The 15,773-nt window shown below is 44.0% G+C and overlaps 1 protein-coding gene across 13 annotated transcripts in view; it reads right to left on the bottom strand.

The window, feature by feature from the left end:
- Positions 1–7,507, bottom strand: part of CCDC66 (coiled-coil domain containing 66) — a 35,811-nt gene extending 28,304 nt beyond the window's left edge. For all 13 annotated transcript variants that reach the window (XR_005885313.1, XR_005885314.1, XM_040994663.1 and 10 more), the window contains exons 1-3: positions 7,439–7,507; positions 5,900–5,964; positions 5,197–5,222 (exon numbers count right to left, since the gene is read on the bottom strand). Coding sequence is in view for 11 of the 13 variants with exons in the window: in XM_040994663.1 (XP_040850597.1) it covers positions 5,197–5,222; positions 5,900–5,964; positions 7,439–7,449 (102 nt within the window). In the remaining 2 variants the exon portion in view is untranslated. The remainder of the gene's footprint in view (positions 1–5,196; positions 5,223–5,899; positions 5,965–7,438) is intronic.
- Between the last annotated feature and the right edge of the window lie 8,266 nt (positions 7,508–15,773).

The following is a 15,773-nucleotide window of genomic DNA, read 5'->3' as shown; positions in this document are numbered from 1 at the left end:
ATCCTGAAGCCCTTTTCCCAAAAACATAAGATTACGTCAGTTTCCAAGTCCTCATGCACAGATCCCTCCCAACAGTTAACTCTCCGACATTCTATGTTCCACTCCTTCCCCCGAGGCACACACTACTGCCTATATTCAGTTCATGCTATATATCTTATTAATTTGCTCATTGTTTTCTTAATGTACTCCCTTGACCACAAATTATCTCAAGCTCTAGTAAAATCCCACCTTACTCATGAAGCTAGTACAGCATTCACTATTTGTGCCACAGTTATGTACCTGACATCCAGCTTTTAGAATATAAGGACTGGGATTTACTCTACTCACTCTCTACCCTCACAACCCAAATTGGAGATGGAATAAAACCAAGAATGCAGCCTTATACACATACCAAAATTATATAACCAAAATAAATTTTTGTTAAACAAATCTAATAACTGGAGTTCTAATTTACCTGAGTTATTACATCAGAAATAATACACAGAAACCCAAGTAATTTTTGAAGAGTAATGAACTGGGCCCAGCGCAGTAGTCTTTGCCTTGCATGCATTGAGATCCCACTTGGGCACTAGTTCGTATCCCAGTTGCTCCACTTCCAACCAGCTCCCGGCTTGTGCCCTGGCAAAGCAGTTGAGGAATGCCCAAAGTCTTGGGACTCTGCACCCCTGTGGGAGACCCGGAAGAAGCTCCTAGCTTTGGATCAACTCAGCTCTGGCTGTTGCAGCCACTTGGAAAGTAAACCAGAGGACGAATCTTTCTGTTTCTCCATCTCTTTGTAAATCTAACTTTTCAATAAAAAGAAATTAACCTTAAAAAAAAGTAATGAACTGACATGAAGTCAGTACACATCCATTCAAACACAAACACAAGTACTTGTATTATAAAACCAGAACGGAAAATTAAATGAAGGCAGCAAAAATAATAAATTATCAGAGTCAATCAAGTTCAGGTTACTAAATTACAAAGAGCACAACTGGGGTCAACTTTGTGACACAGATTATTAAAATTCATGCACTACTGGGCCCGGCGCGGTGGTGCAAGTGGTTAAGGTCCTCGCCTTGCACGCCCGGGATCCCATATGGCTGCCGGTTCTAATCCCGGCAGCCCCACTTCCCATCCAGCTCCCTGCCTGTGGCCTGGGAAAGCAGGCGAGGACGGCCCAAAGCTTTGGGACCCTGCACCCGCGTGGGAGACCCGGAAGAGGCTCCTGGCTTCGGATCGGCATAGCATCGGCTGTTGCAGCTCACTTGGGGAGTGAATCATCGGACGGAAGATCTTCCTCTCTGTCTCTCCTCTCTGTATATCTGCCTCTCCAATAAAAAAAATAATAAAAATAAATCTTTTAAAAAAAAATTCATGCACTATTAGCAAACCACGTCAGTGCATGGTTTGAGTCCCAGCTGCTCCTAAATCTAGTTCCCTGACTAACTTACCTGGGAAAGCAGTGGAAGATGGCCTGAATCCCTGGGTTTTTACCACCCACACAGGACACCTGGAGGGCGTTTTTGGCTTAGTTTTAGCCTAGCCCAATCCCACCTGTCTGTCATGTGGGGAATGCACCAGCAGATGGAAGCTGTCTCTCCCCTCCATGCCTTCTAGATAAATTCATCTTTACACACACATACACGTACGTTTCCCAAATGTTTTCTGGATTAGATGACTTCTTATAAGACAAGGCTTTCATGTAATAAAACCAGTAATATTCCAAAATACTATACAGCCAATGTTTAATGTATTTACTTAATACTGGCTAACTCAACAATTTATGTAGTGCCAGGATCCCAAGGCCAAACGAATCAAAGAAGCATTTTAAAATACAAATGTGGAGCCCGGTGCGATAGTCTAGCACCTAAAGTCCTCGCCTTGCAAACACCGGGATCCCATATGGTCGCCGGTTCCCACCCAGCTCCTTGCTTGTGGCCTCAGAAAGCAATGGAGGAAGGCCCAAGGCCTCGGGACCCTGCACCTGCATGGGAGACTCGGAGGCGGCTCCTGGCTTCGGATCGGATCGACTCAGCTCCAGCCACTGCCAGCTCCTGACTTCTGATCAGCTCGGTTCCAGCTGTTGCGGCCACTTGGGAAATGAACCAGGGAATGGAAGCTCTTTCTCTCTTTATTTCTTCTCTGTGTATCTGACTTTCCAATAAAAATAAATGAATCTTTAAAAAAAAATACAAAATGTGTGATTCTGCCTTTCAAATAAGTAAAATAACTATTAAAAAAGAAAAAGTTTGACAGAAACACAGCCAGGTTACACCTATGTTAACCTGATGATCTATGGGGTTCAGCTGTGTTTAAAATAACACTGGGGGAACTCGTCAATCTATGAAAAATGGGAGGCCAGTCTGTAGATGGCACAGTCATTCAGCTCCCCCCAGGACGAGGTAAAAAGCAAAACGAGAAAAAATTCATTACGTCTTACAGAAAAGAGATTTTAACACAACTATGAAAATAGGAGATTAAAGAAAAAAAGACTAAAACCGATTTGTTATTTATCTTCTATAAAGAAAAAAATTATGGAATGAGGTCTCTAACTTCTTTTTTTTTTTTTTAAAAAAAGATTTATCTATTGGAAAGTCAGATATACAGAGGAGGAGAGACAGAGAGGAAGGTCTTCCGTCTGATGATTCACTCCCCAAGTGAGCGCAATGGCCAATGCTATGCTGATCCGAAGCCAAGATCCAGGAACTTCCTCGGGGTAATCCACACAGGTGCAAGGTCCCAAAGCTTTGGGCCGTCCTCGACTGCTTTCCCAGGCCACGAGCAGGAAGCTGGATGGGAAGTAGAGCTGCCGGGATTAGAACCGGCGCCCAAATGGGATCGCGGGGCATGCAAGGTGAGGACTAGGCCGCTAGGCCACCGCGCCAGGCCCTCTAACTTCTATAATTACGAGAAAAGGAAGTTTCTTACTAAGAATACAGAATTCCTTATAAGAACATAAAATTCCTGATAAGAATACAGCCTTAGGTTACATCAGTATTTCTGAGTTCCAAATCCAATAGATGAACTTCAATGATCTGCTTTAAGGCAGTACATAAGATTACCATCTTCTAAGAACACTCTAATTCCTCAGGAGGGGGGAAATTCTAAAACACTCTTAGGCAGCTGGTAGAATTTTCTAATAGTTACAACGAAAGTGCGATGCCATTAACTTTATTGAGAACGGCTCTGAATTCATGAACAAACCAATCAAATGGGGACTGGGGTGTAGCACAGCCATTAAACTCCTCTGGGAACAAGTGCATCTCATTAGAGTGACTGAGTTTGTGCCTGGCTTCTTTTTAGATTCCAGCTTCCTGTTAATACCAACTTGGAAGGCAGCAAGCAAAGGCTTGCTGAAAAAGGGCACCAGATTAACGTGACCCAAATAAAAGTATTTATTTTAAATACATGAATAGGAAAAGGACAGAAATAATACACAATGTTATTTTTTGATTAAGGACACACATACCAGCTTTTTAACTCTGTACTATAGAGTATAGAATACTACACAGTAAAAAATACTAATGGGAGAAATATTCCAAAATCTCCAGTGGATATCCAAAATGATGGAGAGTACTGAACCCTCTAAACAAGTACTGCAATATCACAATGGACAGCCAAGCAACCACTATGGCTACCAGGTGAAAAGGCAAGCAGGGTAATATTCAGCTTGGATTGCTGCATCAAAGAGGGATGCACATTCCAGGCAGAGTGGAACAAGACTTTATCACGCTAGTAAGAATGATGCACAATCTAGACACATCAATCTTAAGCATACGAAGTGTTGAATTCTGGAATTCTCCATTTAACATTTTCAGAACAAAGTTGACGCTGGGTTACCTTAAACCTTGAAAATCAAACCATAGATGGGTAGGGGGTAACTACTGTACAGAAATACAGAGAGGGGCCCGGCGCGGTGGCGCAAGTGGTTAAAGGTCCTCGCCTTTCACGCCCGGGATCCCATATGGGCGCCGGTTCTAATCCCGGCAGCCCCGCTTCCCTTCCAGCTCCCTGCCTGTGGCCTGGGAAAGCAGTCGAGGACGGCCCAAAGCTTTGGGACCCTGCACCCGCGTGGGAGACCCGGAAGAGGCTCCTGGCTTCAGATCGGCATAGTATCGGCCCGTTGCGCTCACTTGGGGAGTGAATCATCGGATGGAAGATCTTCCTCTCCGTCTCTTCTCCTCTCCGTATATCCGCCTTTCCAATGAAAAAATAATAAAAATAAATCTTTTAAAAAAAAAAAGAAATACAGAGAGGAGTAAATATAGGGATCTCGTGGAAGTGCTCTAACCACCATCACCCATTTACTAAGTGCTTACTCGTCCAATTTCACCACCTTGATTAAACCTGGAAGAAATAACAAAGCCTTCACGGCTCACAGCTGAAGGGGAAAGCGCCCTATCACCCAAATTGGGTTCCATCTGCAAAGATTTTAAGATACTATAAAGATGAGAATTAAAGTAACTTACAGAAAAGGAGAAATTTCTGCAAATGTTAATTGAAAGTAGAAAAAATAGGGAACAAATAGCTAAAACAAACAAGCAAAATGGTAGAAACAGGAATGGGTTAAGCCACCATCTGTGATAACATCCCAAGTTCAAATGCTCACAACGGCCCAGCAGGGTCAGGCCAAATCCAAGCAGTCCATCCAGGTCTCCCACCTTGGTTGAGGAACCCAAGCACATCAGCAATCTCTGCTGTTTAGCAGGAGCATGAACAGGAAACTGGATCCAAAGTGGAGCTGAGACTCAAACCAAGGTGCTCTGACACAAGAGGCAGGTGTTCCAAGCTACAGCATAACCTGCCGTGTAACAACACTCGCTCCCTGAACATCTGCTTGCAAAGATCTCTGGATCCACCCTGTCCAAGATGGAGATACTAAGCTTAAATCAGTTAAAATTCAACGAAAAGGGGAATTCAGTACATTAGTCACACCAGCCACACTGAAGTGCTCAGTAACTACACACGGCTACCATAGCAGACAGCACTGACATTAGAACACTGCCCTCACACAGACTCACTAGGACTGAGTAAGAGAAAGGGACTCCACAGAGCTTCTTAAACTGAACAATTATGTCTCCATTTCTGTGAGGCAGCGCTAACTTCTCATTACTCCAAACCCCTTAGAATAACTGTACACTTCCCCGAAATCATATTAAAGCACTGCAAGAAAAACTGCACAAAACAGGTCAGGTTGAAAATCAATTGGCTTACCTTCTGAGAAATTTTTGATTTACGTTCTACAAAAGAAACAAAAATTACTAAACTATCAACCAAAAACATAAGGCAGTTATGAAAGAAAATTTTAGTACCAGTTAAGATGTGAAACAGAAATATTATTTATGAAAGCATTAACTTTAGACGCTGAGTCCTCTTTCACTAAGAGCTTCCAGGATTTATTTCTGTTTGGTTTATTTTGGCTATCTTTTTAAGGCAACACTATAAAAAGATATATGGGGGACAATAAGCTGAATGATGAAACTACCAAAGGATAAAACAATTACTACACTGAATTTTAAAACAAACATTAAAAATGTCTTGAGCAACTGTGGTCTTACTGTTGATTTAACTTTCTCAAGCACTACAGTATTTACATGGAAAAAAATTACATAAATTTCAGCTGTACTGCTTACTAGGCAAGAAGAACACCTGTCTTACAAATATAACATATTACACAAAATATACTGCGATGTTCAATTTTATGATTCTGGATACTGAAAATAAAGTATCTGTATATTGAAAATAAAAAAAGTAAAGCAGTGACATAATCTAACTTTACCTAAAAGTAAATTTTAAAACAATTGGGGAAGCAGTTTCCAAAATATCACTTGGATGTAATTTTTACATGTAAAACATATTAAATTAACAATCTTATATAGGAATGTTAACATTCTAGAGTTCCAGTAATACAACATACCAAATGGAGACAATATTAGCTTGGTTTTTCCATCCAGTAGCTCAGTTTCAAGCTTTAAACCATCTCTGTAACACAAAGAAAGGCATTTGTCATTGTAAGGAAAAAGCAACATTTCAATTACTCAAAAATGTTCGTTTAAACCTTAGGTATAAATGTTTAGTTTATACATCAATTTAGAAAAAAATAACAACCAAATCTTTTAATCAAAAATGGTTTCCAACCCAAGGTAAAAAAGTTAAGAGGTACAGTGTGAAAATTCTTGAAAGTTTCATGTATTTATCCCTAACCTGAAAACATTTGTGTTGTTAATAAGCAGTAGTGAATTCAGCTGCTATTGCACTTTAATTTTTTTTTAACTCTAGGAAAAACCACACTGTTACCAAAGACCTCAGCGGAGAAGCAAGACATCTACAACTCTAGTTTGAGGATCTGCTCAGAACTAACGCACAGCACGCAAGAGCCGGCACATCTGGCCAGAGCTCCAGTTACTTTGAATATTTCCAATAAAAACATATTCACACTGAATGACTCCTGTCACTACCATGATGCTCCATTTAGCATATGTCAAAAGTATGGGCATGAAGTCACAGCAGACTTAATTAGGACTTAGGTCCTAATTAAAAAACCCCAGATAACAAAAAGGATGGCCCCTACCATACCGTAAATCATCATCTAAGATGGAAGGAGTGTCTGAGAGACAAAATTAACTCAAGCCGTCAAGGGGGGAGAAACGTAAAAACCTGTGGACTGGCTCAGGTGGAGGGGAAAAAGCAAATTACCTCACTTTGTTTATTAAAGGTAAAACGCCACAAGGCTAGGGTTTGGAAGCTTTCTCTTCTGCACGGTCCTCAATAGTTCATCGCCTCTGCTGATGAAACACCACCCAACTTTACCCATCCCACCCACTCACCTCCCCAAAATAAAAATAAAACACCCGGCAACCGTAAACAACCTGAGTTTTTTCCCTCAGCCCCACCTTGCGGAACGTTTCCTTCATTTGCTGCACGACGTGCAATTAAGCCTGCGCTCCGTGACTTTGCCCGTTTTCCTATCGTGAATAAACCTCGGTGGGATGAAAATCCACCCAGCAGCCCTCATTATTTATTCACAACACTACTTGGCGAGTCGCCGAGGACACCGCTTCCTCGCCTCCCCCAAGAAGCCCCCCGTTCCCGGCCGGGTTCGCTGGCGGCCCAGGTGGGCGCGCCGACATTTCCCAAGACCCCAAGGCTGGATACGCGGACCCCGCGCCCCAGCACGCCAAGCCGCCAAGCTTTTGCTCGCCAAGCCTTTTCTCCCTCCCCATCCTAAACTCGGGAGATGGAAAAGAGGTCGAGTGGTTTTAAGCGAGTTAGGAAATCACTGAGTTGTTGGCGGGGTCCGCCAAGGCCGCTCCCAGCCCCGAATCTATCTCGGGGAGCTAAGCTCCGCCACCTCACGCGGCGACCGTCTGGAAGGTTCTCCGACAGACTCCGCGGGGAAGCCCAGCCGCTCTGCCCTCTCGGCTGATGACTATCTCCCTTAACCGCGCCGGCTTACCCCAGGTTCATGGCCTGCCGTCCTCCACCTTCCACAAGCCGCTCAGTCTTCTAGAGTACGCCGGTTACTACGGCCGCTCAATAAGCTCTACGTCCATTGGATACCATGAGACCGGCGAGCCGCAGGCTGAACCAATCGTAGCGGGCTGTGTTGGAGCCTGCTGGGGTTACCGGGGCAACCGGCCTCGCCGACCCAGCCGGGACTCGAGCGCCGGACGCTGCGTTCCTCGCTGTGGTAAACCGCAACGTTCCCAGAACTATGTCTCGCTTCAGTTGGAGGAGGCAAAACAGGAACAAAACATGTAAATATTTTCAGGAAATTCGTGTTTTCCATACTGTTTATACCTGGAGAGAAGGTTGGTCTCGCTACACTAATGGGAAAACCAGGGACCGATATCCAGTTTCTTACCCAGGCTCCTCATGTGAAACCAAGAACATTGTAGTTCTAAGTGGCAAAAATAAGTGTCCGGTACACTCAGCTATCACGTGCCAGGCAGGGATTTAAGCCCCAGTGTTCTAATTCAAGACTTGAGTCCTGAGAGGATAAGAGGTTGGCTTAAAGGTGACTAACCAATGTAATGCCCACCTCGTGCTGCAGGAGCATCCCGCACGCCTCGGTTTAAACCTCACTTGCTCCGCCAAGCCTTCCCGGCATGCAGCGGGCAGGTGGCCAGGGCACCTGAGGCAAGAAAATTATCGCGCCAAAAGTGAGCGTCGGAGAGGAGGACGCCCAGCACCCAACCGCACAGTGTAGACAAGGAATATTTGGAAAATGACTTAACAGCCAAGTTTCTCGATACCCACAACTTAAATGTGACTGATTAATGTAACGAGGTCCTTAAAAGATAGGACAATTGGCAACATGCTTATAAACTTCTTGATCTGCTCCTACCTGATTTTTGCGGATTAAAGTTAACTTACAAAATGAGATGCATGAAGTAGCATGGCACAATTAGGAAAAATGCGAATAAATCGTTTTAGTTTTAACTTTTTGATTTTGGTTTGGTCGGGATATGCTTAAACATTTGTGGACTTCCTCAACTGAGTGAATGAGGATACCTCTATACATTTGATTAGGGATTATTTTTAAATGAACTTTTTTTGTGTGTTGTTAGAGTCCGGGCTAAAGCCCCCCGGACGTCAGGGTGCGAGCTAGTCAACCCAGAGAACGACGAAGAGTCTCCCTGGTAATGCAAACAGCAAACAGAGTTTATTGGGCCAGCATGCTGGGGCCAGACCGCACTTGGGGCACACAGGCCAGCCAAGCAGGGCGGTCGGACCCTGAACAGCCCAAGACAGAAGCTTATATAGGCCCTTTTGGGCTGGGAAATACATCAGAAGTAACAACCTCAGACATGTTCATTTTTATGGCCTTCAGGCACAGGCAGCCTGTTCTGTTCCCATACCCATTATCTGTATGGCTCATCCCATTCTCACACCCTTACCTTCCTCCTGTTCCTGGGACCGGAGAAGAATTGTGCCCTTGCCCCCCTGCACCTGGGCTCACAAAGTTGCAGGTCAGCAAAGAACAGATTTATCACTAAAGCAGAGTCCTCCCAAGCCCCAGGCGCCTCCTGGCCTAGCAAAGTAGCAGTTTTCTCTACACAAAGGAGCTTCACACTGCCCAACAATAGCATTTTACCCACACTCTAACAGTGCATATAAAAAAATGTCCAAAGAGTTGATGCCAACATGTTGCAGGGAATTTTTTCACCTGTAGGTAGAGTGATGTAGCTTTAAAAATACAACTTATCTCACTTTTATGAAAAGAGAAATCCTAATAATAGTTGTCCTTTTGTTGGTCTGGCTTCTCGGCAGGTTTTCAAGGTTCACTTATGTGGTAGTATGTAGAATTCAGTTTCTTATGACTGAATAATATTCCACGGAATGCACATACTACAACTTACGTATCCTTCAATCGTTCATGTGCATTATCGCTGTGTATCATTTGTTGTGGCTGCACGGTTGGCTGCCTCCGTCTTTGGATTATTGTGGATAATGTTACAGCACACATTGGTGTTTAAGTAGCTGGTTGAATCCCTGCTTGTTTGCTAGATGCCTGGGAGTGAAATTGTTGGCTCATAGGACAATTCTGTGGTTAGCTTCTTCAGAAACAGACAGAATGCAGCTACGTCATTTTCTGTTCCCACCAGCAGTACACAAGTGTTTCATTTGTCTACATCTTCACCAATATTGTTTTGCCTTAAAAAAAATCATGGGGCCCAGCGCTGTGGCGCAGTGGTTAAGGTCCTAGCCTTGCACGCCCGGGATCCCATATGGGCACCGGTTCTATCCTGGTAGCCCCACTTCCCATCCAGCTCCAGCCTGTGGCCTGGGAAAGCAGTCAAGGACGGCCCAAAGCTTTGGGACCCTGCACCCATGTGGGAGACCCGGAAGAGGCTCCTGGCTTCGGATCGGCATAGTATCGACCCGTTGTGCTCACTTGGGGAGTGAATCATTGGACGGAAGATCTTGCTCTCTGTCTTTCCTCTCTGTATATCCGCCTTTCCGATAAAAAAAAAAAAAAATAAATCTTAAAAACAAAAGAAAAAAAAATCATGGATGTCTGTTTCCATGGAGCCTCTTCCGGGTCTCCCACGCGGGTGCAGGTTCCCAAAGCTTTGGGCTGTCCTCGACTGCTTTCCCAGGCCACAAGCAGGGAGCTGGAAGGGAAGCGGGGCTGCCGGGATTAGAACCGGCGCCCATATGGGATCCCGGGTGTGCAAGGCGAGGACCTTAACCATTGCACCACCGCGCCGGGCCCCCCCTTTTTTTTTTTAGGATTTATTTATTTTATTGGAAAGGCAGATTTACAGAGAGGTAAGAGAGAGAATGATCTTCCATCTGCTGGTTCACTCCCCAAGGGGCCATAAAGGCCATTCCCCAAGTGGCCATAAAGGCTGCATGGAGCCAGAAGTCAGGAGCCAGGGACTTCCTCTAGGTCTCCCACATTGGTACAGGGTACCAAGGGTCTGGGCCATCCTCAACTGCTTTCCTAGGCCACAGGCAGGGAGCTGGATAGAAAGTGGAGCAGCCAGGACACGGTGCCCATGTGGGATGTTCATGCCTGCAAGCCAAGGACTTTAGCCACTAGGCTGCTGCACAGGGCCCCTCTTTTTCTTTTTTCAGTGTATCCTAGATGGGGAACTAAAGGTTAGAGAGACCCCTCTATCATTTTTGTTGATATTGTCCCTCTTTACTCTCTCTTTTTTTTTCTTAAGATTTATTTATTTATTGGAAAGTCAGATATACAGAGAGGAGAGACAGAAAGGAAGATCTTCCGTCTGATGATTCGCTCCCCAAGTGAGCGCAACGGCCGATGCTATGCCGATCCGAAGCCAGGAGCCTCTTCCAGGTCTCCCACGCGGGTGCAGGGTCCCAAAGCCTTGGGCCGTCCTCGACTGCTTTCCCGGGCCACAGGCAGGGAGCTGGATGGGAAGTGGGGCTGCCGGGATTAGAACTGGCGCCCGTAGGGGGTCCTGGGGCGTTCAAGGCGAGGACTTTTAGCTGCTAGGCCATGCTGCCGGGCCCAACACTAAACATATTCTTACTGTATGACCTAGTGATGCAATCCTTGGTATTTACCCAAAAGAGTTGCAAAATTACTTCGACACATAATGGATGTTTACTTTATCCGTAATTGTCAAAACTTGGATGCAGTCAAGATGCCCTTCAGGAGGTGAACAAATAAACTGATTTGCTGAGACAATGAAATGTTACTCAGAGCTAACAACAAAAAAAAAATAATGAAAGATATGAAAAGATATGGAGAAAATGTAAATGCATATTACTAAGTGAAAGAAACCAATCTGAAGAGCCTAAGAACTGGATGATTCCAGCCACAGCTATATGACAATCTGCAAAAGGCAAAACTATGGAGACAGCGGAAAGATCACTGGTTGCCAGGTGATGGCAGGGACAGGGGTCAGAAGATAGAATATGAGGTATTTACGACAGTGAGACCATTCTGTATGTTACTATACTGGAGGATCATGTCCTTGTACCTCTGTCTAATCCCATCAAATGTAAAGCATCAAGCTAGTTAAGGGGTGTTATGGTCTCTGGGTGATAATAATATATCAAAGCATATTCAGTAATTTTAATAAATGTTACCAGTCTGTTGGCACATATTGATAACGGAGAAGGCTTTGCCTGTGTGGGTAGTAGAGTTTATGTTACCTTGCCGTACTTACCAGTTTGGCTGTGAACCTAAAACTGCTTTAAAGATTATCTATTATAAGAAAAACTCAAAACCCTATTGCCTCAATATAAAGCCCAAAAGACTTCATGTGCTCATGAGCTCAGCTCTGTCTTTAAGATGTATTTATTTTCTATATTTTCTTACTGGAAAGCCAGATATACAGAGAGGAGAAGAGACAGAGAAGAAGATCTTCTGTCCGATGATTCACCCCGTAAGTGGCCACAATGGCCAGAGCTGAGCTGATCTGAAGCTAGGAGCCAGGAGCCTCTTCCAGGTCTCCCATGTGGTTGCAGAGTCCCAAGGCATTGGGCTGTGTTCAACTGCTTTCCCATGCTGCAAGCAGGGAGCTGCATGGGAAGCAGGTTGGCCAGGATTAGAACCAGCACCCATATGGGATCCCAGTGCGTGCAAGGTAGAACTTTAGCTGTTAGGCTACCATGCCAGGCCTCCACCTTCACCTTTTAAATGTCACCTATAGCTGCTGCTGTCACAACACACTAATCTCCTCAACTACAGTCTCCTTTGCTTCAGCTGTGCAGTTTTTCAGCCTACAGATTTCCATTAAGTGCTTATTGTAAGAATTATTTTAGCATAAGGGAGAAAGCAATAAGTAAAATGAACAAAATGCCCGGCCCCCTGGAGCTATTTGTACTTGTTGGAAGACTATCATGACACACCGTTATCAGCATGACTCGTCCTTCAGGTCCTGGCTGGGATGTCACATCCTCCTGGGAGCCTCTTTTGGCTGCTGCATCTCTTGCTTTGCTACATTAAACCCTCTAGCATATATATACTCTGTACCTCAACCCGGAAAGCGTTCGTTGCATGGTATGATTGTCCCTGAAACCCCAGTGAAGTATGAATGAATTGCTGGAAAGAAGATACATTAAAACCACCATAGACTAATGACTGCTTGCTAGAAAAAGCAATCATATAAAATGAAAAAGCATTACTTCTGAACTGGTAACAGGGCAACAGAGGCCTAAAATTTACAAAGAAAAATGAATGCAATGATATAAGATTTAGTAGCAAGAGAAATTAGCTGAGCAGCTATATGATTCTAAAATTGTGGGAAAGTCCTCACCGAAACAACGGTTACTAAATAGCACTCTCTCAGTTAACTCCCCAGAGTAAATTTTTTTTCCATGGAAAAAATTATTTAAATTACTTAAATTATTAAATTAAATTAAATTTATTAAATTAAATTATTAAAATTATTTAAATTATTTCACATGGAAATTTCTTCACTCATCAACCTTAATCAATCCTATGGAAATAAAACCCTATTGAGGGCCCTTGAGGGCCCTGCGCGGTGGCGCAAGTGGTTAAGGTCCTCGCCTTGCACACCCGGGATCCCATATGGGCGCCGGTTCTAATCCCGGCAGCCCCGCTTCCCTTCCAGCTCCCTGCCTGTGGCCCGGGAAAGCAGTCAAGGACGGCCCAAAGCTTTGGGAACCTGCACCCGTGTGGGAGACCCGGAAGAGGCTCCTGGCTTCAGATCGGCATAGTATCGGCCGTTGCGCTCACTTGGGGAGTGAATCATCGGACGGAAGATCTTCCTCTCTGTATCTCCTCTCTGTATATCTGCCTTTCCAATAAAAATAAAATAAATCTTTAAAAAAAAAAACCCTATTGAACTATGTGCCATTTGTATTTATGTGCCATTTGTATTTATGACAGTTGATACGTAGGAACACATCGCAATAGGCTGGATAACGGTTCCCTCAAAGATGCGCACACTGGAATCCTTAGATCTCATGAATTTGCTACATTACAAAGGCCAAGGAGGAGTCACATTTCAGAAGAGTGAAAAATTGCTAATCAATTCGCCTCAAACTAAGAGATTATCACAGAAAGTCTGGGTGAGCCCAACGTGAACAAGACAGAAGAAATTCAACGAAGATGTGACCATAGAGGGCCAAGGAACATGCTTTGCAAGCAGAGAAGGGATCTCTAAGATAAAGAATATGGGTGGTAGTTGGGAGTTGGAAAAAGCAAGGACATGGATTCTCTCCTGGGCTCCCCAGAAGAATTACAGCACCTCAGTTTTGACATCAGACTTGAGAGCTCTGGAGCCATCAGTTTGTATCATTTGTCAATAACTCTTTGGTCATTTATTAAAGCAATAATAAAACTAATACACATACGTGTTCCAAAAAGAACCCCTTCTGTCCAGGACAACGCTTTTTTTTTTTTTTTTTTTTAGGAGATGGGGAAGAGGATTGGAGATGTTGTAATGTCTTTCCTCAGGGGAGTGTCTGTGTTCAGGTTCATTTCTAGAAGGTCACTTAGAAGATGAGACTGAAAGAGGCAGAAGTTACCTTCAGAAAGAGCGGCCATGTGCTGGGCAGAGCTGCACTAAGGTACTGTTACTGCTATCATTTGTAGAGTGGTGTACTGACACGTCTCCTGTTTGACTCTCCAGGTTTGTTTTCTGGCCCCCGTGGCCCCTGGTTCTTTGCTGGATTCTTCTAACTGTTCAGCCTTTCTTCTCCCTCTTGAACTCTTAACCTCTGCACAGAGTTGCTCTGAAACACTCTGATTCTACTTCTGCCCTTCAAAAAAAAAGAAAAAATTACAAAATCTCCAGGTGTGGGCTCTTGTCCTCTTTTGCCTGCGTGCTTACACCTCAAATGCAGCAGAGGAAATGCCAAATGTATCAATTTTACCAGTGTGACTCTAAAGGTCTGGGTCTGCATGCTGCTGGCGCAGTGGCTTTTCCAGCCCCTGGTGGTGGGTGTGCCAGTGTAGGACATGTCTATCTTATTTCCCCCCTCCCAGCAGTGTATCCCTGCTGTGGCAGGCTGCTTAATTTTCCTCCAAATGTCTTTTTGTTGTTGTTGTTCTCTCATTTCTCTCTTCTTTCACTCTCCCTCTATCTCTAGAATGTCCTTCACCCACATGAACCTGTAATGGGACAACAGGGCCTCATAATTTACAACATTATCTTAGGCATGCCAAAGAAAGGAACACCGTGATTGATAGAAGGCTTAGCTGCAACCAAGGAGAGATTAGCAGGGCAGATCTGAATGTTCCGTTTGGGGAAAATTCGCTTGGGGAAAAAGGGCACAGGAACAGAGCTGTCATCACTAACTCCCCTCAGATAAGGTGGTGGCATGGAGACTTCTTCTCTGGTCAGTTCTCACAAAACACACAGAAGTAAAAGGGGAAAAGGCCTATCATCTCTATTTTGTGTGCACATGTGTCATATTAAAACCCTTTCCAGCGCCAAACATGACATTTAGGAGGGTAGTCTCCTTGAGGTAGGTACAGGGGTAGCAGGGATGGGACCCAGGAGATAAACTCAGACAATCTCAATGCCATTGGTAATATTATTTTTAAAATAAAGGGGGGAAAAGGAAGGAGGTATACATTTTGTTTTGCTGTTCTTTCTGTGTTTTTGCAATATGTAATATTAAAAAAATTTCCTCCCCATCCTTCTAATGCAAACTGAAATGCATAACTTCAAATGTTTGTTTTTTTTCTGCCTGCATTTTTTTTTTACAAAATGCGAAGCAACACTAGCATTATTTATTGCCTATGTATATTATATGGTATATATTTTGCATTAATCAAGCCAAGTTTATTTAGCTGATTTTAACCTAATATTGGCACAGCAGATGGCAGTGTAGAATTAGCTTCATATATGGTAATAGCATATGCATATGTTCACAGATGACAAAATTGTGATTTTTAAAAAATATTCCTTTATTTTTATTGGAAAGGTGGATATACAGAGAGAAGGAGAGACAGAGAGGAAGGTCTCCCGTCCTCTGATTCACTCCCCAAGTGGCCAGAACAGCCAGAGCTGAGCTAATCCAAAGCTAGAAACCCAGAGCTTTTTCCGGGTTTCCAATGCAAGTGCAGAGTCCCAAGTCTTTGGGCCATCCTGTACTGCTAGGCTATCACACTGGGGCCCAAAATTGTGATTTTAAATGGTTGACAGGAAACCATAAAATTGAAGAAAACCACAACTCTTGGGGACTTAAAAATATGTATTTTCAGGTGTGGCGTGGTAGCCTAGTGTTAAAGTCCTCACCTTGTATCCCATATGGCTGCCGGTTCATATACCAGCTATTCCACTTCTCTTCCAGTTCCCTGCTTGTGACCTGGGAAATCAGTAGAGGACAGCTTA

This window comes from Ochotona curzoniae, unplaced genomic scaffold (genome assembly GCF_017591425.1).
Source record: "Ochotona curzoniae isolate NIBS_2020 unplaced genomic scaffold, NIBS_Ocur_1.0 contig_908, whole genome shotgun sequence".
Taxonomy (NCBI): domain Eukaryota; kingdom Metazoa; phylum Chordata; class Mammalia; order Lagomorpha; family Ochotonidae; genus Ochotona; species Ochotona curzoniae.
The sequence above is the reverse complement of the archived record's forward strand: the minus strand, read 5'-3'. Positions and strand labels throughout refer to the sequence as shown.